The sequence below is a fragment of the Acanthaster planci genome, linkage group LG12 (genome assembly GCF_054643075.1).
Source record: "Acanthaster planci isolate LZ-2023a linkage group LG12, COTS_SCS, whole genome shotgun sequence".
Classification (NCBI taxonomy): Eukaryota; Metazoa; Echinodermata; class Asteroidea; order Valvatida; family Acanthasteridae; genus Acanthaster; species Acanthaster planci.
In genome coordinates this window covers 3,500,384-3,524,093 of record NC_141788.1, presented here as the reverse complement: position 1 = coordinate 3,524,093, position 23,710 = coordinate 3,500,384, and the positions used below count along the sequence as shown (strand labels likewise).

The 23,710-nt window shown below is 43.3% G+C and overlaps 1 protein-coding gene across 1 annotated transcript in view; it reads right to left on the bottom strand.

Moving 5' to 3' along the window:
* The window catches only part of LOC110977395 (transportin-1-like), a 34,834-nt gene that overhangs the window by 5,103 nt on the left and 6,021 nt on the right, over window positions 1-23,710 (bottom strand). The window contains exons 3-21 of the mRNA XM_022231470.2: window positions 20,407-20,663; window positions 16,348-16,481; window positions 14,836-14,917; window positions 14,156-14,278; window positions 12,113-12,231; window positions 11,651-11,831; window positions 10,774-10,831; window positions 10,244-10,396; window positions 9,591-9,763; window positions 8,291-8,515; window positions 7,110-7,304; window positions 6,327-6,485; window positions 5,815-5,902; window positions 5,326-5,424; window positions 4,702-4,797; window positions 3,062-3,137; window positions 1,899-1,998; window positions 1,288-1,362; window positions 603-746 (exon numbers count right to left, since the gene is read on the bottom strand). Of these exons, the coding sequence (XP_022087162.1) occupies window positions 639-746; window positions 1,288-1,362; window positions 1,899-1,998; window positions 3,062-3,137; window positions 4,702-4,797; window positions 5,326-5,424; window positions 5,815-5,902; window positions 6,327-6,485; window positions 7,110-7,304; window positions 8,291-8,515; window positions 9,591-9,763; window positions 10,244-10,396; window positions 10,774-10,831; window positions 11,651-11,831; window positions 12,113-12,231; window positions 14,156-14,278; window positions 14,836-14,917; window positions 16,348-16,481; window positions 20,407-20,663 (2,501 nt within the window). The 3' untranslated portion in view covers window positions 603-638. The remainder of the gene's footprint in view (window positions 1-602; window positions 747-1,287; window positions 1,363-1,898; window positions 1,999-3,061; window positions 3,138-4,701; window positions 4,798-5,325; window positions 5,425-5,814; window positions 5,903-6,326; window positions 6,486-7,109; window positions 7,305-8,290; window positions 8,516-9,590; window positions 9,764-10,243; window positions 10,397-10,773; window positions 10,832-11,650; window positions 11,832-12,112; window positions 12,232-14,155; window positions 14,279-14,835; window positions 14,918-16,347; window positions 16,482-20,406; window positions 20,664-23,710) is intronic.

Below are 23,710 nucleotides of genomic sequence, written 5' to 3'. Positions count from 1 at the left end.
ACAAGAAAACTCAGTTCAGATACCATGGTACAGTAAATAACCAGTGCCTTTGAAGACGAGGCACGAGACGAAGACCCATCCCCATGCAAGACTAAATTCTAGGTGGTAACCCATTTTGCTGAGCCAAACTTCCGTGCTTAGCAGTTTTGTGCCAACTGCTTCCCGGGAACAGGCTGTAGCTCTCAGTTCCCACTTTCAAGCTGGATGATGTCTAAACATGGAGGGATTCCGTGTCAAAGTGACACAAAAATTCTGTCAATTCTGGCAATTTCTGTATGTAGTGGCGTGCGACCTCTACACTCATCCTCACATGCAAGTGATTATCGTTGGCTCGCAGAGATACAGAAGCTCAGACTGAGATGAAGAAGGGAAGAAATGCTGAGCATTTGTAAAGTCCAACTATTGTAAAGAACTGTGATTTGGGTATCTTGTCGTTTAAAGTCAGTCTTTTCTGCCAACTTTATGCTGTGCCAGGGACAACTGCACCATGTGGAGGCAAGTGGCTAAGTATGGATGCTTAGCTCAATTGTTTTTGCAACTCCTTGATTCCAGCTTTGTTTCCTTTTTTGGGGGGGGGTTAGTTCACTGGTGGCTCCACTTACCTGCTGGTAACAAAGGCTAGCTCCTCTCTACCGATACTAGATCATGTAATGAGCTGCTAGTCTCTCTCTCAAGGGTGCTGGAAACTGATCAGAGAACCTCTTCCAATTTTCAACTCCAACCTCATTCTTGAAGCCGTGAAGGATCTGTCAACATCCAAATGGAGGGAGAGACGTTTACATTCAATCCACAGTCCGATAACCTTCAGTTTGTATCGTTTGGGTAAAAAAGTTAAAAAGCCATCCGGGCCGAGTAACAATATAATCTAGGTACCTATCTCCTCCTTTTCCCTTTTCTGCACTTCTTTATTTTTCTTCCTTTTCTTTATTTTGCTTTTATCCTATTTTGTTCAATCTGCAACACGTTTTGTCCGTAGCTACAAACGCAAGGTTGAACAAATTGGATGGGGTGAAAGTCCTTTGCTTTATATCTTTATTACAAAGAGGTATCAGCAAGATCCATATCCCATCTTGGAAAAATCCACGCCGGTAACCAACTCCCCCTCCTCCATTTTTTTTCCAAAACAAAACAAAAAAACCCAACATAAGAAACCAGTTTCCCCCTTGCACGAATCACCTCACACAACGGCCACAGAAAACATTCCCCCTCATTCTGTTCAATTCCCTCATACGCATCTTACTCAAAAATGATGTGACAACAGATTCCTGAACTTAAGCAGGTGCCTACCGTGTAAAACATCTGCTTCAGTTCCTGGTTGGGGTTCTGCCAGGAGGCGACGGCATCACAAAAGAAGATAAAATCCTGCCAATACAATTTGAAAACCAGTATTTTCAACTACCAGGTGACACCACACGGAGTGAGGCGCAAGACCATCAAAATGCATGCACACGCAGCCACTATTGCTTTAGTGGCCGGTCTACAGGCTTGACTGGTAAGACCAAACTCTTTGAGTTCCATTCACTATTGGTGAGGTAACGTCACTCAGTTTTGAGTGAACGGTCCACACATATGACAAGCAAGTAGGTGGAGACTTCAAAGGAAGCCTCTCTGGTGATTCTGGGGAGTTCTCCTTCTGGGTGTTGAAATGTGAACATCTAACACCATTTTTTTATAGTTTTCGAACAGAGGAAATACAAACTTGCAACAAATCCCTTTGGAAAGAAACAGGCAAGTGGACGTAAGTCACTTACCCGAGGCTTGGACTCAAAACGGGTCAAGCCAAACTCCTTCTTGTCTAATTTGGCTCCCTATTTTGTACTTAGGTAGGACCCCTGCGGGCCACAGTCTTAACTTTTGGCAGAGATTTAACCTACTCCCAGCACTAGAGGGCGGCATACCTGAACCACACCCGCAGGGTTGACATTGATCATGGAACAGATGCCTCGGAATGCTGAGTCTTTCTCCTCGTTGTCGCGGATATTCCTCAACGAGGTGCACCTACAAAAAGCACCAAAAGGAAAGAAAACACAATACTAGACTTGCCCATCAGTTGATGGCGATCCTACACCAGTTGGTGAATCCGTAGTAATTCAGGATTTAAAGCACGAAAACGTTTCAAAAAGTCATCATAGTGTAATAGAACGGTCCATTTTGCTTTCAGTCACAAAAACTTCTTCCAGCAATTTTGTATAACGAAAAACTTCTGGGAAACCATGTTAAGAAGTGAAGCAGTCCAAACAGCACTGTGAAGATTTTGCTCAAGAAAATGGATTGTGTGACCGTAGACAAGCAGGGGGGGTAAGCACTTTGACAGTTACACAGCTGCTTACTTCGCGAAACCCACTGTGGATGGACGATTCATAACCCATCACCCACACAGAAAACACCTCCACCCGACACACTTTCAATCTCCACTCATTCCGTACACACTACAAAGCATGCTCACATCAATCAACAGAGGGGGGAATAATGACCGACAGTGTCATCGTCAATCCCTATAAAATGACCAATTAGAGCTTGCAAACAGGAGGGAAAAAACGTAGTACTTGAACAATATAAACATTTTCCCCCTACAGAAAAACCCTTTGACGAGAAATGAAAAGTGTATGGTTCGGTTCAAGTAAAATTCAGTGCGAGGCGCTTCAGTGGTTACTTTCAATGACCACCACCTTTCAGAAAAACTGGGGAACCATAATGGAATGAGTAACGAGCTAGGGTTGCCTTTCCCGGTGACTGTGGTGTAGCAGAAGCACTCGACTCACAGAAAAGAATGTGACGAGCACAAAGGTTTTCTATCAATTTTTTTCAATCAATTTTACATAACACTTACGAAATGTTGAACACCATCACTGTGAGAAAGTCACAAGAGTGCATCTTTGACAAATGTTTAGGGAAAAAAAAAGGACACACACATAAGTTGTTTCCAAAAAGAAATCGAGAGGTGACATTGTTCAAAGCCAGTGAATCATACGCAGTATCTTTCACACTACATCACAGTCTACTGGGTGCGGCATCGCGAGGCTCAGGAAATCGTATGAAAACGTAAAGAAAGAATACACACCACTGTCGTATAAACTGTGGAAGCATAGGGGCCACAGCCTGCGGGCAAACCAGGCCAAGACGACCAATTGTGATTGCTACGGTAACAAACAGAGTGAAGACCACCAATCACACGTCAACGTTACGTCACATGACAAGGAGTGAAGCAGGCAGGAGAGGGAGAGAAAAGAAAGGAAAAAAAACGAGAAAAAACCAAAATAATAAACGACTGCCATCTTGGTCGATGGGATAGTTTTCTTCTTCTTTTTTTAACTAAACAACGTAAAAAGGTACCAAATTTCTCCGTAATTTAAAAATCAAGGCAACTCCGACCAAAGTGGACTAAACAAGCAGAAAATGTAACACCGTTCCAGAGAAAAACACAATTATGCACGGCAGTTTTTACATCACTTTATTTTTGAGTGACTGAAATTAATACATGACATACATGAAAATGCTCAAAATCAGTTGATGGAAACAAAATCAAACACATACTTTGCATTGAAAATACTTCAGGGCGTTCCATATAAACAGGAGACACCCACAAAATTACTATTTGCCAAAATCTGTTTGTCTTCCTGCTTACGAGGGAATTTTCTTGAACACACCACAAACAACATCCCCATAGAAGCAAGACTAAAAGACAAGCATGCTAATTAGCTTTCAACTACTGACAACTTTGGCATTGTTTTTTTCTTTTTTTAACCGTCCAATCACCAAAAACTCAAGGAGTACCATATAACATAACAAATTTTGATATTGACATACACCTCTGACTGACAAAGTATGGATAGGGTACATATACATGTATGTCATGCATCAGGCTACATCACATGATGACAGCTGATTTCCCCAAACCCAGCGACCGGGGGAAAAAAACCCAACTGTCCCAAATACGCAAATATTTGGATAAACTCTGTTTAGAATAGAAGCGTAAAGGAATTTGCTCGGTTAGGTCAACACGGCATGATCTTCGGAACGGTCGGGTGTTTTCGAGCAAATGTCACAGCGAGTATTTGGAGCAGGGAGTGCAACTTGCTATGAAATCTTCTTTCTGGACAACATATACTCCTTGCAGTCGGAATGAAAGGCCAATATGAATGAGACGAAGGTAAGGCTGGGCTTGTTCCATGGGAACCAAAGAGATCTACAAATTACTGAATGGGTTGGTTTCATTTGGAACTGAATTCAGCGAAAAAGAAATTTATAATGAAATAAAGGATCTATGTAATCTTATGGCATGCGTAAAACCAAGCTGTGCCAGAAGACTGTTAGGACTGTTTAGTTTTGAGGACTCAAGGTAGCATGTGGGATTTGTTGAGTCCGTCTCAACTGGAGGTCTTGTCCCACTTGGAAGACCGTACCTCGAGCGACATTTCCAGAAATACATGCATTATACCCATAACGACTGATACACCTGTAAACACTAGACCCCTGCTCTAGAATTTGCAAAGAAGCCTGGGTGGTCTGGGCAAACCTTCCGGAAAACTTGTCAAACTATTTTGCTTCCGCGCAACTGATAGCGAGCCTGTGGCTATTTCCAGAATGGTCTCGAGAAGGTCTGTACGAGACAGTATATACATAGCTGTGCTTTTTTAGGCGAGATACAGTCATACGATCTGATCCCTGGCTGACGCCCTGACTGCTTACACCTGCACCCACCTGTGTTTTCCAGCAGAGTCTTTGGGGTGTTCGGCCGGTTGATTATATCGGTCAGTTGGGTCAGGACCAGACTAATGTACGGCTCCATCTCCTCTCCTAGATGACACATCAAATTAAGCACAAACACGGCGTCAACTGACAGCTAACTCACGGGTGAAAAATGATGCATAAATGTCACGAGGGGGAACGATCTTAGTTTCACTGTGCACACTGGCTCTCTACGAGACCACGCAGCGGTAGATTTTAATCCCCGAAAAGGATTTGTAGTCCCTATTTAGGATTGGTCACAAGTCTGCACAAGCAATACACAAGTTGGCATCTTGAAAACTTTCCCCACAACGTGCTGGTGCGATTTAACAACTACCCACGGACAACATGTGATTACAGCAAATACTAGTGTTGTGGTGGTGCACGGAGTAAGGTTGGCATCAAATGGGGTTTGACGCTGGACTAAGAGTGATTATCAAAGATGAGTAATAACATTCAATGGCACGTGAATCCTCGTGGTTTCTTGACAAAAATGAATGTGTTGGGAACGAAAAGAGAAAAAAAGAAAAGGCAGTCAGTAACTTGCTCACAGAGGACGAGAGAGGGTGCACAAATGCATGCATGCTGCGGACTTACTCATCTGTATGGAGACTTCGCCGATGGCCCACGTGGCATTGTTACAAACCGAGATGAATTCTGGATTCAGATTCTGCCCAAGGACGGGGAGGAAGTCAGCTGCACAGAAAATGAAAACAGCGTTAATTGAAACAAAGAAAAGCGAGCAAAGTGGCAAAAAAAGTGACTAAATACAGAGTTGGCAAGATAAGTTGGTGGGACACAGGTACGGCATTCCTATGGTCTCAGGGTTCACATCCCACTCTGGTCAATATCTGCAATATCTTGGAAAGATTAAAAACTTTTACTTTATGCACTGGTTCAGGGATAACAATTTCCTGTCACTGTTAGGGGTGTGTTGTATGGAAGTAGGGAGGGGCAAGGCATTTGGTTGGGAACCCTGCCCCATACATGGGTGCAAGCCTGCCCGCAGTATATTCACGTCCGTTTAACAACTTCCGCACTTCCAATCTAGTGACGGACCTAATCATTTTATGCGGATTGTCTCACCTATGCAAGGTTTGACGTGCTTGAAGCAGGCTTTGGTCAGATCCCCCAAGAGGGCGAAAGAACTCTGGCGAACCTCTGGCATCTTATCCTGACCAACCATGAAAGAACAGAGGAGATCCATCATTTAGAGAGCACTGCTCGCGACACTACCTTCTGCACTGATGGAGTTTTATCACAGCAGCAACTTTGAAATTGGCAATACCAGAATTTCACCAACATTCGGACACAGTACAACATATTCCAGCATCATCATTCATTTCAAAACCAGCAGTCCTGATATCTTACATGAATGACATCAGGTATAGCATTATCTCATGGGATCTCTGCACGTAGACTTGCAGGCAGTGGAAAGCACAATCTGCTTAGAGTGGAGACACTGCAGTTGCACTCTCCACCATGAGACCCTGCGCTTTTGTGCACATTCAACTGAAAATCCACCTGTTTTTCGTCTTGTGAATGGACCAGACAACCTCTCAATCACAGGGCCACAAACTCTCAAAGAGGGGACATACCTGCATGCACTGAAAGAGAAGGCTAAGTATGTTACTCCGCTCCACCAGCTTCTCTATGTGGCCTTCCAGTCCCTCGGCGAGCCCGCTCAGCAGATCCAGGGCAACAATCATGAAGTCCTTGTCGGGAGGCTCCACTTGATCAGGCCGAGCATCAGATGCCTGAAGAACAAAACAAAAGGAGTCTTCATGAAAAATTACAAGTACACCGCCATCTCCTTCAGGTTTATGTCTTCGGGATCACTGCTTAACATTCCAAGCAAATTAAATTTCCATGGAAAGGGCAAGTAACTTCCTTGAAACTTGTACATTCGTCCCTTCTTCCTTCAAAACCTCCCATCAAGTATTTTGTAAGAGTCTCTTCCCAAAATGAGTTCATTCATTTACTATGCCTTATAGGGCAGATCTTCAATCTCAAAAGATATCACCCAGTGGAAGAGTGCGGCACAAGTGCCAATTGGTCCCAGCTGGGTATCTTGAGAAGAATGGGGGCAAGCTCTGATGATAAGTTGTGTGACTGAGTCGCAAGACAAGTCCCAAGCTATTCTGAGCTACAGGCCCTGGAACAAATCGCTTACAACAGAAATAAAATGGAACATTTCATCAACACCATGCCTGTCTCCATCAGGAGTGAAATCGAGAAATGTATCAAAGTGAAGAACTTGGCTTTGTTCAATGCGTGTGAAAAAGTCCGAGTGAAATGCACTGATCCTGGAGGCTCATTCTCTGGGATCCGGTCACATTTTCGGGACCCGCACAGCACTGTCCCCTGTGAATAAAGCTTACAGCGATTTGCGCCAGCGTCTTTTCGGTGAGGGACACACATCGTTGATAGACGGGCTCACTGTAAGGCAAGAACCCGGACTGCAGCGCCGTAGCCACCGAGGACAGGCACTCCAGCAAGGGGAAGAGGTCTTTGTCCTCGTCCTTGAGGGAGTTCCATTTCTCCAGCAGGGGCGGCATCAGCATGTTGATGTATTCCTGGGTGGTGGGAAAAAAGAGTGGGAAAGTGGGGGAGAAGTCAAATGATCGAGTTGAGGACACAGCAGTTAAAGTTGTCTCATTGCTAGCAATGTTTGTGAACCGGAGTTGCTAGTACGTCGATTGGATTGCCCATCAATGGAGATTTTTCAGCCTTATATTCTGTACATCAGCACTGGCACCACAACTGACAACAGAACTGAGTTTTTCATCTTTCATTTTCATTTCTCAAAAAGAACGTTTTAATGTTCATCGGCTCAGAGAATCACTTTATAAAGGTTGGGATTTATGTGAATTTGTACGAGAAAAAAATGGAGTTAATTATCTTTCCATCACTAACTCTTCCAAAATAGCACACGGTCACACTCATGAAAAAAAGGTTTCACACCCCGCTGATGCAATCAGAGCCCAAGTCTAAGCGAAACACAAGCGACAGCCCATGCTGGAGGAGCGAGCATAGATGCTGGAGCTGCGCTAGGCACAGGGAAACTGCGAATGGACCCTTCCCATGAAATATGCAAATAAGGCAGGTGCATGCGCATTACTACCACTGGCTGGCAAAGTTGCTTAAATCTTTGACGTAGTAATACAAGTCTCCATGCGCGCGCGTCACTATCGCCGTTTCTGTGCTAGTATAGTTTGACATGAGTGCCAAACTTAAAGACAAGGAACTGTTACTTTCCGACCTCAGGACACTGAAAACTTCACTTAGTTTCGAGAAAAGCGTGCTCAAGTATCGGGCAAAGGCTGTAATATGGTTTTAACTGACCGTCAACGCTCCAGGTTATGGTTACTAGCAGCTCGCCTACACTACCGACAGCGTTGACGGCTCCACTTGCCAACCAGTGGTACTAGTTCACATGCGCCCGTCCAATTTGCATATTTCATGGGAAAGGTCCAGTTTCTCACGACAAGCTTTCCATTGACGGTTTTCCTCCAGTGACAGCAATGATCTTTGAAACCATGACGTCACAGTATCCGCTCACCGGTTTATTCAGGTGATGCCCCACGGAATCGGCCAGCGTGCCGATGGCGTCATACAGTATCAGCAGGTTCTTGTGCTGGTACTTGCTGAAGGCAAAGACCAACGTCTGCAGGATGAAGCCCAGGTAAGGGACCAGCTCCGTGCAGGCCTCCTCCTCCAGCGTGGCAAAGGCGCTGCACGCCGCCTCCTGCACTCGCTTGTTGGTGTCCAGAATTCTCTTCAGGAGCTGAAAAAATTGGACAGGAGGATCAGTCACGAGCGAAAAATCTTTGATGTTAGCGTTCTGTTATTCTTCTCGTTCGAGACAACTGACAGCATCCCACTGTCAGTAGACACGAAATTACTCTTGACTCATCCCATCGCCTCTGAGAGGGGTAGCTACGTCAGGGTGCATGACACTCGTAGGTCTGCATGGTGGACATGAACCCGGTATGGAGGGTCTGCTTTCACACCGCAGAAGTTAATCTCTTTCCCTGTGTGGTTCCGAGAAGAACCAATCATTTAAAGCCAGTGTTTGACCAGTGCACTCGTCAGTCTCCTGGTGACTGACAGAGCAAAAAAAGTCAAAGCTCAAAAAGTCTAGTCACAACTGGCTTTCCACAGAACCACACAACTTGTAACAGAGATTAGCTCCCATGGTACTACCACAAACGTTTCGCACTTCATGTCGGGATGCCTGACAATTTTTTTGTCCAGCAGTCGTTGGATTCAGAGTTCACTTGAAAAATAATAGTCAACACTACTGAATGACTCAGCTGCTCTGAACAAGCATCGATCACAGTAGCAAGTGTTACCATGCGCATCTGTAGCTCAGTAAAACTTTTTTTATACAAAAGTCTGTGAAGAGCATCAGCCCTTCCAAGTGCCCTGGAATGGCAGTTGGGACTAGAGAAGGTCACATCACAGCAAGGCATGCGGCAAGAATTCAAGACAACAAATGGAACCGCTACTCAAACGGGTGATAATGATGAAAGGCAAAGACAAATGTTGAAAAAGTTTGTAGACAAACAATTAAACAGCCATGTGACAAGATACACTTGGAGAAGAAAGGATTGAGACTAAACCAAGACTCTGAGGTCCTACATACACAACTCTGGCAACTTCCTATTCTGAATTCAAGTACGATGATGACCGACACAACTTTTAAGGATGCAAAGGTTACAGAGTACAACAATCGTTCTTATAGCTGAGCATGTCTTCTTCAATTTTGACAAGAACTTCGCCTTTTTTGGCATCTGAAAAGACTTCAACCTGCAACATTATCCAATAAAACTGGCCTTGGAAGGGCTGAACATTCTCACCTCTGACATGAGACGTTGCAGGTACAATTCATGGGGCTGATTGACAATCCAGTGGGAGTAGCGGCTGAGCGTCCAGCAGGTGATGGACCGGACTAGGGCCTTCTTGTCGGCCAGGCAGTTGATCAGGTAGGGGATCAGCTCCGGCAGGTGGGGGACCATCGCATTGGCACATCCTACGCCAGTGGGAATTAACAACATCCAGATACACAATTAGACTAAACTTGGAAGGGGAAGGGGGCAAGGACGTCTGTGAGGACAGCCGAGATTTAGAGTCCATACCGACATGAGCACAAGGTCACTGTATCCTCATGAAATACAGTCTCACCGCTTGTTACCAAAAGCATGGTGTCAGTTGAAGTGAAAAATAACTGACCCTTTGATATCATTCTGGCAAAGTGCTTTTGACAAAATTGCATGAGAAGACACTGACAGAAATGTTGCCTGAAACTAGGTTTCCTGTCCAGTACTGACCTTACAGCTTATTCACTTCAGATCATAACTTAAGCAAATGTGTCAGGCTGCAAACGTTTGCTGTTTTGACTCGACTGGATCTGGTGTTTCAACCACCCCAGTGCAACATGATCTGTCTGATCTAACCATCTGTCAATCTCCAGTGAGCTCCTCCACCAGCAACCCTAACGGGAGATGCTCACCTTCAGCGATGGCGCCCAGGACGAGAATTCCCGACTCCTTGACCTCCCACTCTGGATGGAAGAGAGTCTCCTTCAGGATGGGCAGCAGGACCGGCATCAAGTCGTCTCGGAACACGTTGGCCAAAACATCCAGAGCAGCCGCCGAACACTTCCCTGAAAAAAATTTTTTTGGTTGAATCCATTGCACAGCTTTAGTAACACAGAAACAGCATGCGGAGGCATACTTGGAAATATGATTGGAAAACTCCTCTGTAGAACTGCTCAGAAATTCAATTTTTATCTTGATCAAGAGATTAATTTGAAACGAAGGGTAGTGCTTTCAGGACAAAGATATTGAGAAGTGAGGCAACACTCACAAGGCCTGGTAGTGAAAGAAACACATTCCAAACCACAGGTTCAATTCCCAATTCACGAAAGTTTCAACAATTAACTTTGGAAATTTGATAATTCCCTTATAAAATGCATTACGTTGATACGGGAAAAGTAATTCAGGGCAAAGTATAACTGACAGTGCAGGAATCAGGACTTACTCAAGTTCCAATCCGAAAGTGCATCGTCGTCGTCCATGCCATAGTCTGAGCCAGAATCCTAATGAGAAAAATGCTCAAAAATTAATTCCAGCTCATTTAACCCCTGGAAAGGAGTAAAGTAATTTTTATTCAGTCTCACACACGAGCCCATCTCGTGATCATTGGCTTTTTTACAGCCCCATCCTCTACTCCCGAGTTCTGAAATGTGTGGTGGACTTATGGAATGATTTGATGGTCCTCCTGCATGTGCGCCACGGGCAGAGGGCATCTTTTAGTTGGTTGTCACCTCTCCGTCTGTTCCCCTTTCAAAATATGCTCTCCTTCCCATCTGATCCCCCCCCGGCCTTCTTATTTTTCCTCCCTCCCTTCCTCCTAGGCACAGAAGATCTTAACAGAGATCCCACAGTGATCTGAAACCAAATTCCATGACTTTCCAGGACTAGGGTATGACAATTTCCGTGACATTTAATGCCATTTTGCAGAGAAAAGTTGTTTGGTATTATGAACTTGAAGACTGCCACATCCGCTACTCCAGACTGACAAGGATATCGCCTGTATTAAAAGTTTATCATTATTCTGTTAACACATAAATAGTTGCACATCAATAATAACCCCGTGGTGATACTGATTTCTCCTTTTTTTCCCCGATGAAAAGATTCCAGGCAAACTATTTTTCCTCAAACTCTCCATGACTCTCCAGGACAACTTCCCCCCTTCCCCAAGATTTTTCAATTTTTTCCACGACGGTGAGAACCCTGTCTTAGCTTGCCATCAACTCTGGCCTTTCCTTGCTCCGTCCCTTCCCCCCTCCTTCACAACCCTTCTCTGTGAGCCCTCCACCGACATTCCCTCTGACCGTCCAGCCCTTGCCACTCACGTCTGCCCTGTCGTCGTCTTCCTCCACCGAGTGCTGCTGCGCATGAGTCTTGGACTTGTGGAATCTTGGCTTGATGTCCTGCTCGTTGTCGGGTATCATCTCGTCTTCTTCCACGTCGCCCTTCAGGAGGATGATGTCAATCTCGGAGTACTTCATGCCACGCACCAGAACAGGAACGAGCCTTCAAAGAAACAAAGATCAAGATGGCCACCTCAGCACAGGCCAGCTACAAATGTTTTCATTTCTTCAAACAAATGATCAGGAGATTATGGCATCATTCTGTGAAATCGAAGGAAAAAGCGATGGGTAAATGCTGGACTTAGAATCTAGACACTACCACCAAGTGCAAATGATTTCTGGTGAATAACAAAGCACAAGAGGGATGGATAAAACAAATCAAGTCCCCGACTCAGGCATCAGTGACCACTTTTATGAACTGTCAGAGAGGACTGCCAGCACTACCTGTTCAAATGCCCAGCCAAGACTTCCCTGCAGATGGGCTGCTCGGCTAACGTCAGCCAGAACTCGCAGGCCTCCAAGGCCACCGTCTCGTCCTGATCTTGAGTCCGCAGGAGGATGTACTGTAACGTGCAGAAAAAAAAGAAGCGAGTCCATCAGAGACTATACAGCAAGACAGCTGGGAACAGCCATGCTTGGCTAGAGGGCGGATTTGTCAAAAGTTGAATGCAAAACTAAAGAAATATAAAGGCAGAAATCTAACTTGGCTCTTAAAAAATCTGACCAATTTTGGTGCTTGTACAGCACACCAAATGAATATTCAGTACCCCAAATCAAATGCAATTCATAAATTACATAGCCACAGTGCTGAGCTCTGTTGAAGGTATTTGAGAAGTGTAAGTGGACAAGTGATTGCCTGGGCAAGCGCATTATATATGGAATTCAAGAAATATGCTATCACAGATACATGTTCATGCACATGTACAAATCTATAAATAATGGTAAGTAGCCACTCTCAGTGTCTGTCAACATCCCAGTAAAGTTCCCTAGGCAGACCATGATTTTTTGGTCCCCTCCTCACAACTGCATTCTGAATCCCCACAACGTTCGTGTCTTCTTGGACCAAGAACCAACATTGACGTGCCCAATGTTGACTTTTAACCACGGCCGAAATCTTCTCAACGCATGACCGGGAATACAACACATGATGGGAAGACAGCCTTTCAACAGCAGAGCTATTCAGAAGCTTCACACCGGCATACCGTACATAGCCAAAGATGAGCCTAACAGACCTATACTGACGGCAAGCACTGCAGTAAATTAAAGGGTCAAGGACAAGCATTTTCGACAACCCTTGAAAAAGTTCTTTTGTGTTTCAAACAACCTCTTTCTTCATGGGGCTCTTTCAGGTTTTTATTTAGCTGTTTTAAAAGGTATATTCTTATGCTGATGCAGATTTTCATATTCATGAGTAAGACTGTGATGTCATTCTGTGTCGACAACCTCCAACTGTTCCATGATTTGTGCATATAACAACTGCTGGAATGTTTGGTATTTTGCTGTTCTAAATTTCCTTTCCCCTAGTGATTTATTGCAATCGTAAGTACATGGCAATAAGCTCACATGTAACCCTTCATCGGAAAAGTTTTTATTCAGCAAATGTCGGACTCGCAATCTGAAAGAAAAAAAAAGATTATAAACAGCATCCCCCCGTCTTGAAAAGAATGGACAAATTCTACACCCCAGGCAATGCCAGGATGCCAAATAAGTTCCGTTCACTGAAGAAGGGAACAACCTGACGCAGGATGCAAACCTGAGAGAAAAGCCATTGCCCAACCCCTTCAGTGCAGCTCTCTGAAATACCATCATGCAGAAATGCAAGTCCCCTCAGAAAACTGAGAGCAGTTACCCAGATACACGCATTACATGCAGTGATCCCAAACATGAATACTGTACATGCTGTGTGATACATGCAACAGCGTAATTCAAAGCGACAGCCTACAGTCAGAAACACCCCCCCCCCGTTTGTGGCTCGATGGCTTTGTATCCCACACACATGACACATGCACATGTAAATACTATGACTACTATTCAGTTTAAGGTCTGTTCATCCCTGTCATTGAGAGGTGGACTCTGTGCTTGTCATGTCTACATATGCTTGTTAAGTTTCTCTGTTCTACGCAGTTCATTGCCAGGGTGGCACTGATCTGCAGACAGTTCAATGTGTTGATATTGACAGCGTATCGGTAGATGAAATCCCTTTGTAAATGTTTGGCCACTCATTCCCCGTTGATCCTGTCAATCCAAAATTTTAAAAAAGGACCAGAGAAGCAGGTAAAAAAACTGACCATTCCCTTTGTGTTTCACACTTGCTGATCAGACAGCGAGTGACACACAGCATTGTAAGACCAAACAAACTGACGTGCAAACAGAGACCTCACTACAATCTCAAGAAAAACCTGCCTATTAATGATGGAGGGGAGAGACTACATCATCAACATGTCTCGTCACTATTTCCCCAAGCGGAATGTGGTTTTTTTTTTTTACCTCGATGATGTTATTCATGTGCGGCAGCAGTTTGTCTATCCGGACTTCTAGGAGCATGACCAGCGCTTGGCAGACATGCTTACGCACTTCAGGATCCTCGTCGTGTGACAGAGCAAACAGATTCTACGGGAAATTAATAAACACAAAGAGAGAAGTTGAAAAGGCCAGTTGGAATGTAACCTGTCAGTGTCTCATCTTCTTTCCTTGTCATGTTCCAAGGTTTTGTAAGAGCAAGTTTTTTCCAGATGGGAAGCACTAAATTTTCCTGATCTATAAGAGTCTGTCTTTCTTGTACAATTTTTTTTTTTTTAAATGTTAAAATATACAACTCAGCAGTGTATCAACAAGAAAGGTAATTCATCAAACGTCAAGGACAAGCAAAAGCACGTCTGTGAAGTACAATTTGAGCGAACGCAGACATCAATGTGGCACGTACGGTGTGATGCGATACAGGTATGCTGGAAGAAGGAAACAGGATCCTGGCATTATCAAACGGTGTCAAAATATTCTAATGTGGGTGAAGAACAAAGTGCAAAAGCAAGTTGAGCCCCGAAAGTGCCAGATTCAATGCACGCCGGAGAGAGAACGCAATTTGCAAGTCGGGGGCGCGACAATGAGGAGAGATCATACCGGATGCCGGGGGAGGAGGGGGGGGAGGAATCTAGGGGTTTAGTACTCACCTCGACAAAAGGGTCTATGTGTAACATGAGCGCCTGGGTCTTGCTGATGATGAACTGATTTACGCAGGCAATGGCATGGGATCTGCGGAGAAGGGGAGGGTGAAGGAAGGAGAAAAGGACTTCAAATCAGGACTCAAAAGGGCAGCCTGTAAACACCCTGTGTCCCGGTCGTAACATCCATGGAGCCACTTCATGCATAAATGTGACAAGCACAAAAGCAGGACACCAACAATACGTAATGTGATATTTATAAACTGCACATGTTCCCTGCTGATGCTCGTTCGGCAGGTCAATTTCAAAAGCAATATACCCTGCTTTGCAACCCCAGAAAATTGTCAACCCTTTTGTGAAAAACAATTCAAGTCTATGGTGCAAAATCACCACAATAAAGACACAAAAAATAATTATCAGTGCGACTTTAAACAAAGTATAAATCACACAGGTAAACAAAATGTAGAAATCCGTACATAAATACTCACTCCTTCAAAAGTGCTCACACCTTCAGTGTTTCTAACCTCAAAAGTCCTCCCAAAGCACACGCATCTAATGCAAGATTTTGAGTGCGCTGTATTCAGCACATGCAGCTAATGAACAGTCTAACACACATGTACATATAACTGATTTCCACAAGGCTTGAGAAGTCACAAATTTTGTTACAGTAAGCATGAATGTATGCGCCTTCGGAATCAAGAGAGTGTTACTTTTAGACACACCTTCTTTAGAACAGAATGCCCATGAACATTGAATACATTCTTCAAACGTTGATAAATAAGGCAATCTTGCACATAAGTTGTCAGAAAGAGACATCAAATTGCGGGAAATTGAACATAAACTAACCTAAATTTAAAATTAGGTTATCCCCTCCCCTCCCCCAACCAGTCTGGCAATTATGAACCAAGACACAGTTTCCTCAACTGACCCTTGCAGGCAAGAATGAGGACGTGTCAACTTGACGTGCGACTGCAAACACTTCCAGTCATCACGGGCTGTCATTAGGAGAAGTCCATGAAAACATCCCGCTCGGCTCTGCATAATCACTGTAACACAAGTTGCAATTCACCCTCTCCAAGCAGGCACGCGTATGCACTTGGCATCACATTTTACAGGCTGAATATTTTTTTCTCTGAGTACCGTACGCGTACAAGTTTTCATGACGATCCTTTGGTTTTTTCCTGTCTGAGGCACCATGTGCTTGGACAGGAGGATTTTCAACTGTCAAAAAAAATCTCCAACATCTGAGGCAAGGTTCTCTACTCGGAAACTAGTCCGTGTGCGTGCATGCACACACAAGTGTGAATCATTTTCAGCTTGTCTAACCAGCTGTCTACAACTGCAACATGTGCTTGGACAGCAAAAGAGGGCCCTCACACTTTCGAATCTTAGAAGGGGTTTTCTACCACTACGACAAAAGCCTGACAAGAAGAAACCTCTGTGTCTTACACGTTGAAATGACCTCATTACCTTGCCGACCGGCAAATGGAATAAATCATGCGGATCTGACTGTCCACTTACCTGATCTTGGCATTTGCGTGTTTGAAGAATTGCAGGAACTTTGGGATAAGGGTATTGAGGGGTCGGTTCAGGGCATCACTGTCCAGTATCTCCGTGGAATCCTCGCAGATCTTCTGCAGAGCACCAAATGCTCCCTGCAAAGTACCAGGAAACCATGCTCATTCCGACGTTGGTACACATGTAAATAAGCATACGCATATGCGCCAGCTTTAATACGGGCGATTCACAATAGTTTGCAATGCATCGGCCAATCACGATGCCCGAGATCTGTTGACCCAATGCCCATTTGGAGCGCGTCAACAGATTCCGCAGGTTGTGATTGGCCCATGCATTGCAAACTCTTGGAGGTAATCTATTGTGAATTGCGCAAATTACTTGTTACTGGTCAAAGGATTTACATGTGTTTTGTTTTTTACCCACTATAACCGGGAAAAAGGGACAGAATTAACAAATTTTCTGATTTAGCATCTGGTCTTTTAAGGAAATTCTACGCATTGATCCACTGCAAAATTGGTTGTTTCCAAACACCAAATTACAACTGATGATGATGGCTTGGTGCCGAGAAATGCAAAAGCTAACTACTTGTCCGTCCACAGAAAAATTTGTTCGGTCCATCGAGGCCAACTTCCTGCATACCTGTAATTGCACATACCGGTACTTCATCAAGGTGACACACGAATTTCACCACTGCCCTAATGATGCCAATGAAATTAAGCGTCACCTTGATTTAATGGGCATCCTTGTGACAGCAAGTCATTGACTTTATAGCAAAGATTGCTTCCCGGGCAATGACCCATGATATGTTCCAGTTCCCGATTAGTCCCAGCTCCGACAAATTCAAGAATATTCAGTAAGGTGAGCAGTGTCCAGGCTCAAAACATTTTCTTCAAACTCTCAGCTTTTGTCTCCCCCTTTTCATTTTCATCCGACCCCAGAATCACAAACATTCAACCGGCTTAGAATACCGACATCCGTGGCCTTGCATTACGGCATCCGTAGTTAATTCTATGCTTCTCATTTTCGGCCAGAACTTACGTGTACTTTTGGCTCCAACGGAATAAAAAAACTTTCTTTTAACAGAAAAATAAAGACTGATGATTTCCTAGGGGCAAGCAAGCAATTTCTTTCTACCCCTTATTCCCCTAACCAACTGATCCTCCCTCAAAGTAAAAAAAATATAACCACAGAAATACCTGATCAACCTTACACAATTAATTATATCTGTGCATGTAGTAGAGAACGAGATTACAATTCATTTATCTTGGGACAACTAAATTCACAAAACTAAAGGCCTAGGACGAAGATGGAAGACTAAACCACAGTTTGCACAAACAGTCCAGGTAAAAAGAACAACCAGAAGGAATCCTTTGATACTAATACATGTACATGGCTTTTGAAAGCTAGATTCAGCCTTGGGGGTTACTGTGTGCATCTAGTTTGTTAGACAAAGCCTCTGCAGGCACATATACATAGTGTGTACAACTACTGTACATGTAGAGCCCAGCCTGTGCACAGTGCCTGTGCCCGAAGGCGAGTGTCCATGTCCAGGTACATGTACATGTCATTACGGATTCCAAGAAACCTGCATTATGCCCTAGCGCTGTAGCAGGTGCACAGACAGGATGTGCAGGATGTGACATTTCGACAAGTTCAAGCTGGGAGAAAACTGCACCTGTGTGAGAGTAAGCCGTGCCAATCAAACATGATCCCTTACTTTACAGGATGCAGAACACATGCATGCACATGTACATGCACGCAGGCACAGACAGATGGAAGGAGTTCAACGTACTTTGGATACCTACTACCAAAGGCGTGCCTCACTACTCTGGTCTTTCATTCGCAAGAGAAGGAAAGGTGATTGTCACATACTTGAAGTTTTGAAAATTAATTTGCTCATTTACTTTAAACCCTGCGGAACAACCAATGTACAACGGCAGGCAGGTGCATACTTGTTCATGTTCTTCAGATTACTTTTGCAGACCTTTAACGAAAAACCATTTGTTTAAGCTTTCATTTTATTTCAGATAAAGCAGTATCTTCACTGCCCAAAACGTGCACTTTAACATTTTGTTTCTGAAACCCCCCCCAAAAAGAACAGCATGCTCCGCTATCGTACACATGTACAGCTTCCGAACGAGCACCGCCTGCATAATTAACCGGCAAAATTTTCACAAACCAATTAAAAAGTCTTTCCTTGATTCAATTACAGGCAGCGCAACATGTAGCGTGCTGTTGTAACGAGTGATGTCGTTCCACACGCGATATGCAAATTCATACAGTGCCGTTTGTGAAAGCCACGCATGGCTGCTTGAAACTTGAGTCTGTGTCATTCACACTGTATTGTGCACATGTACACATTAACATACATTTCCCCCTTATCCTGGTCCTTACTACAAAGGATATGCGTACATGTGTAACACTCCACGAGTAATCTGGAAATCCAATCATTATTTCATGCATAATTACCAACCCAATTATCAATGCACAGGATGAATGCGCCCAACAAGAGCACACAATGTACATGTACGTGCTTAAGTGGCATCCAAACAGGCATTAAAAGAGTCTGGCAGTGGCGAGTTTCCCGATCCCTTTGGAAATTCTACTTTAATAAATAAGAGTGATATTTTTCACACCTTCAGTCACATTAAAAGTGGTAAGCTTCTAAGTCTGTAAAGTAAAATAATCGCACGGTACATGTGCATGTTTAAATGCAAAGAAATTTTTTGTTTCACATACATACATATACAGAGTGCGCGTGACGTTACTGGAAATAAATGTACACGTATTATTTTTAAATTTCTGTTATTTCAACTGAAGCATAACCCAAAAACTTCATCGTCGGCTGTGCAACAATCTGTAACAACACACTACCACAGGTAAAATATGCAGAGCACCACACGATGAGAAATGCATGCACGTACATGTACAGCTACATGTGTGTATGTAAATGGGCATACACATCATGTATGCATGGTGGACAAAAAATTATGTGCGGCATTCGAAAAAAAACAAAACTAGATGTAATCTTCCTTTTCTGCAAAGAGCTGCTCCCAAGAACATTTAACGTGCACATAATCATCATGGCCTTATATACGGCACTCGCGCGTCTACTCCACAAGTTGACACCTGATCTTAATTGTGCTTCCGCTCGGCGATGCTGCGATACAAAAGAGATAAATCATCTCATTCCGCAAACGGGCATCCGGGTGTTGGGCACAGCTTGCGCCTTGCCCCGAAGCACCCCAAAAAAAAAGAGGAACCCAGGGAATAAGTCGGGCTGGATTCATGATTACAACGCGCTAGCTGTCGTGTCTAAGTAATTGAACCCATATCCTTGATGGATAGGACGGCACACTCGGCACACTTAGAGCTGGATTGTGGGGGGGGAAGGCTGGGACTTCTCCCATGTATTCTGCATATGCCCTTTTCAATTGCCTTGTTTTAATGCAATTACACTAAAAATAGCACAAGCAGACTACATACACATGTACATTTAAAGTCCACCTGAGAAGACATCGCATATAATTGTGGAAAACCCATTTCACACCCATCCGGTTCTGAATTGTCAAATTCAACAAACACCTTTCTCTTCAATCTCATCTTATGCATATCAACATGTGGACACAACTGAATTTACAGGTTAGAAATAGGCACAAGCGAAAAATCTGAATGCTTGAAAGTAAATACGGGGTACAAGAAACGGAGTCAAATAAGGGGACCAGTTAAACTGAAGCTAATGGGAGCGGGAACCAAATGCATGCGAATGTAAATGTAAACAAGACAATATTCCAATAAACTCTTGCTGATACACAACTTTCGCCAGGCATTCAAAAATTAATTTCTGGGGAGACAAAAATAAACAAGCAAACACACAGTCTGGTATACTTTATTCCAGAAATTATTCTTGGAAAAAGCCGTTGAAGTATGAGGGTTCTGCTGAGACGGAAGAGCATCTTCTTTAATTTGTATCATTTCAGTCCACTGCAGTCAGCAGGTGGTTTGCAGCAAGTTTTTGCATTTGTTCATTCCTTAGACAGTTGAAACGAGAGAGCCACTCACCTCACAGGTGTTATAATCACCCGAATCCAGCAGATTGCAGAGAGTGGGCAGCAGCAGGGGCCAGTTCTTTAGCTCGCCCTTGGTGGCGATGGTGGTGATGAGGATGCCAATGGTGGCCCGGATCAAGGGGGAGGGGTCGCCCACGTTCTCCAGGCACTCCGACTTGATGAACTCGGTGACGGCCGGCGGGAAGCTGTGGAAGTGTGCCTTGACATTGTTCTTGAGGATGAGACCGCTGAGAGACCGGGTCGGCTCATCTGGGATAAGACAACAGTCGGAATAAAAGGAGTATGTTCAGTTGCTTGTGAGATGAGAACCAGCCTAGACTACATTTCGGCCAAACTATGCACGGAGTTTGGAAAACTACTGTACGTTCAAGAATTACATGTACATACATTTCCCCTTCTTTTGTTGTTTTCAAGTTTTGTATTTGTTGTTTTTGTTTTTGGTGCACATAACTTTCATGAACCAGAACCTCTGAGAGACAAAAGTTCAATATTCCTTCTTATTTTTGTCTCCTTCCTAGTTTGTACACACCTTTGGTAACATCTCAATCCCTGAGACAGTATAAAAATTAAACTGCTTTATCTTCACAGAGTCGTCTGCTTGACAAGTATGGGGGAAATTTCTTTCACTTTAATCAGGTGTGCAATTTTGCATAAAATGCACACCATCCCAAGAAGTAAATTACTGGTACATTGGGATATATTTGTCATGGCTCAGTCAATTTGAATAACTCACTATTTGAATATTCGACCCTCAATTCAATCGAATATCCGAATATTTGCGCGTAACAACCGACAGATTGTTGAGGAACAACCACGAGTATCTCCAGCCACAATTTAGCAAGATTTAAGAGACAAACAGGACTTCTTGTCCTGTTGATAATGTATATTCTTTTTAAAATTTGTAATGAATAATGTACTTTTTGAATCATTGTCTGTTGCTTTTCATTTGAATCTGCTTGGAACAAGCCTCCACAGTGCAACTTTTCTTACATAACAAAATTCTCCCTTCCTTTTTATGAATTTTGCACTCGAATATTCAAATTCAAAAAACAACATTCTAATATTTGATAATCGATCGAATATTCGGCACAGCCTTAAGATTTCTTTGTGACAATTTTTATTTTTAGAACAATTTGAGACTGGAGGAAACTGAAATATCCATGAAACAATCATCAGGTTTGATCATGGCCCTACAGCAGTGTGAGGTCAATGTTTGCTTAAGGCCACCCCTTGGTACCCACGTCTTGTGATCTATATCAACTGTTATGCCAACACTTTAGCTAAACTCAGGATTTTCCAGATTTTAAGAGATTATTTGAAAAATCCTGCTATCTCGAAAATCATGGCGAAATAAATCCTGAAATATCACACCCATGCAATAAGCATCCCGTAAATTACTGGTACATCAGGATATCTGTATTTGTCATGATTTTATATCATTAGAATAATTTGAAAAATTGCTTCACTAAATGTTGAAGTAAAAAAAATCAAATTCAGTTTGCAAACCCTGACTAAAAAAAAAATTAACTGATGGAAAAAGGAATTTATTGGTTCAATTTGGATGGCTTTTCTTCATCTTCATAATACGTTAACCCCTTGTCAGTTTACCTGTGCACTTTGTCAGAAAAAATTATATGTAGGCTGTTCTAGTGCATGAATTCATGACTGTCTGAAGTCTTTCACAGTGCCGTCATTGAGTACTGTGCACATACATGTACATTGGGACAGCCTGTGTCATAACCCCAGTGGTCTATTGATCCATTCATACTGGGCACTTATACAACCCCCTATGTGCATCCTAGGTACCACTCATGCCAAATCTGCATAATACATGCAATGATAATGAGAATCCCCATGCAGAAAGCAATCCACTCATTGACACAGTGCACTCCAATGAGAGACTTCTCAAGCCATGCATGTCACCTGGTGCTTTGGGGATTATGTCACAATACTGCACATGTACATGCGTACTGCACATGTACATGCGTACTGCACATGTACATGCGTACTGCACATGTACATGCGTACTGCACATGTACATGCGTACTGCACATGTACATGCGTACTGCACATGTACATGCGTACTGCACATGTACATGCGTACTGCACATGTACATGCGTACTGCACATGTACATGCGTACTGCACATGTACATGCGTACTGCACATGTACATGCGTACTGCACATGTACATGCGTACTGCACATGTACATGCGTACTGCACATGTACATGCGTACTGCACATGTACATGCGTACTGCACATGTACATGCGTACTGCACATGTACATGCGTACTGCACATGCATGGAATACGTTAGGTTTGGACAAAGGCAAGTTACAGAATATTAATTCGCATGTGTTGATAGTGCAAGGGAGTGTATGGAAGAACACCGTCAATTACATATTCAATGTTAGTACCTCATAAATCTTTTTGTTCTTTCCAAAACAGTGGGCAAGTACAAAATACCCTGTATCTCAATTACAACCACCATTTCAAGTCCAAGATAAACCTGTACTGTTTACATAATAGTATTTTGCTTTGGACAAAATCAAACAATATTAATATGTGCCGAGAGTTTAACATTTTCCCAGGATACAAAAGCAGTTTAACTTTAAGGCCACTTAAACTTAGAGCTACTTGTTCGATATTGAGCACATCAAACCAAAATATCAGTTGCAATGTTTCTCTTATGGTCTCAATGTAATAATTCCATTACAAAAATTTTGATTTATTTCGTTTTGTTTAACCAGGGTAGCCTGCGCATTTGTACTGGCAATTTCATGTATGCTAGGAAGTTGAGAGACTTCAAAGGCACGAGTTTCTGCACACATCTGTGCAAACGGAACACTGACTGTAAAAAATCCCGTAACTGAAAATCTTCTATACGAGTGTTCAAAGAAATAACACTGGCATGCCACCTTTATATTCACTGTTTGAACGATCAACTGAACAAAAATTTTTAAAAAAACAAAACCATTCCAGAAGCCACGTGAAAAAAATGCCGTTAAGTCACGCAAACATCTCACAAGCAAATTAATGTCAACAGCCATGGAGAAAAAAAAAACCAAGCAAACACTGCACAACGTATAAGGAAGACAGGCGCTTACTGGAAAGTTTGGCCTTGTAAACAGCATTTGAAAACTCATTTTTTGACAGCGTTTATTTCTGGCTGTCCCAGTCAGGAAAAGCAGAGATCCCCCCGTCCCCCCTATTCATGACAAGCCACTCGTCTGCAGTTTAAGCTCTCCAGTAACAGCGGTGACCCATATCGCTGTATTATGATTCCTCACCCCCTA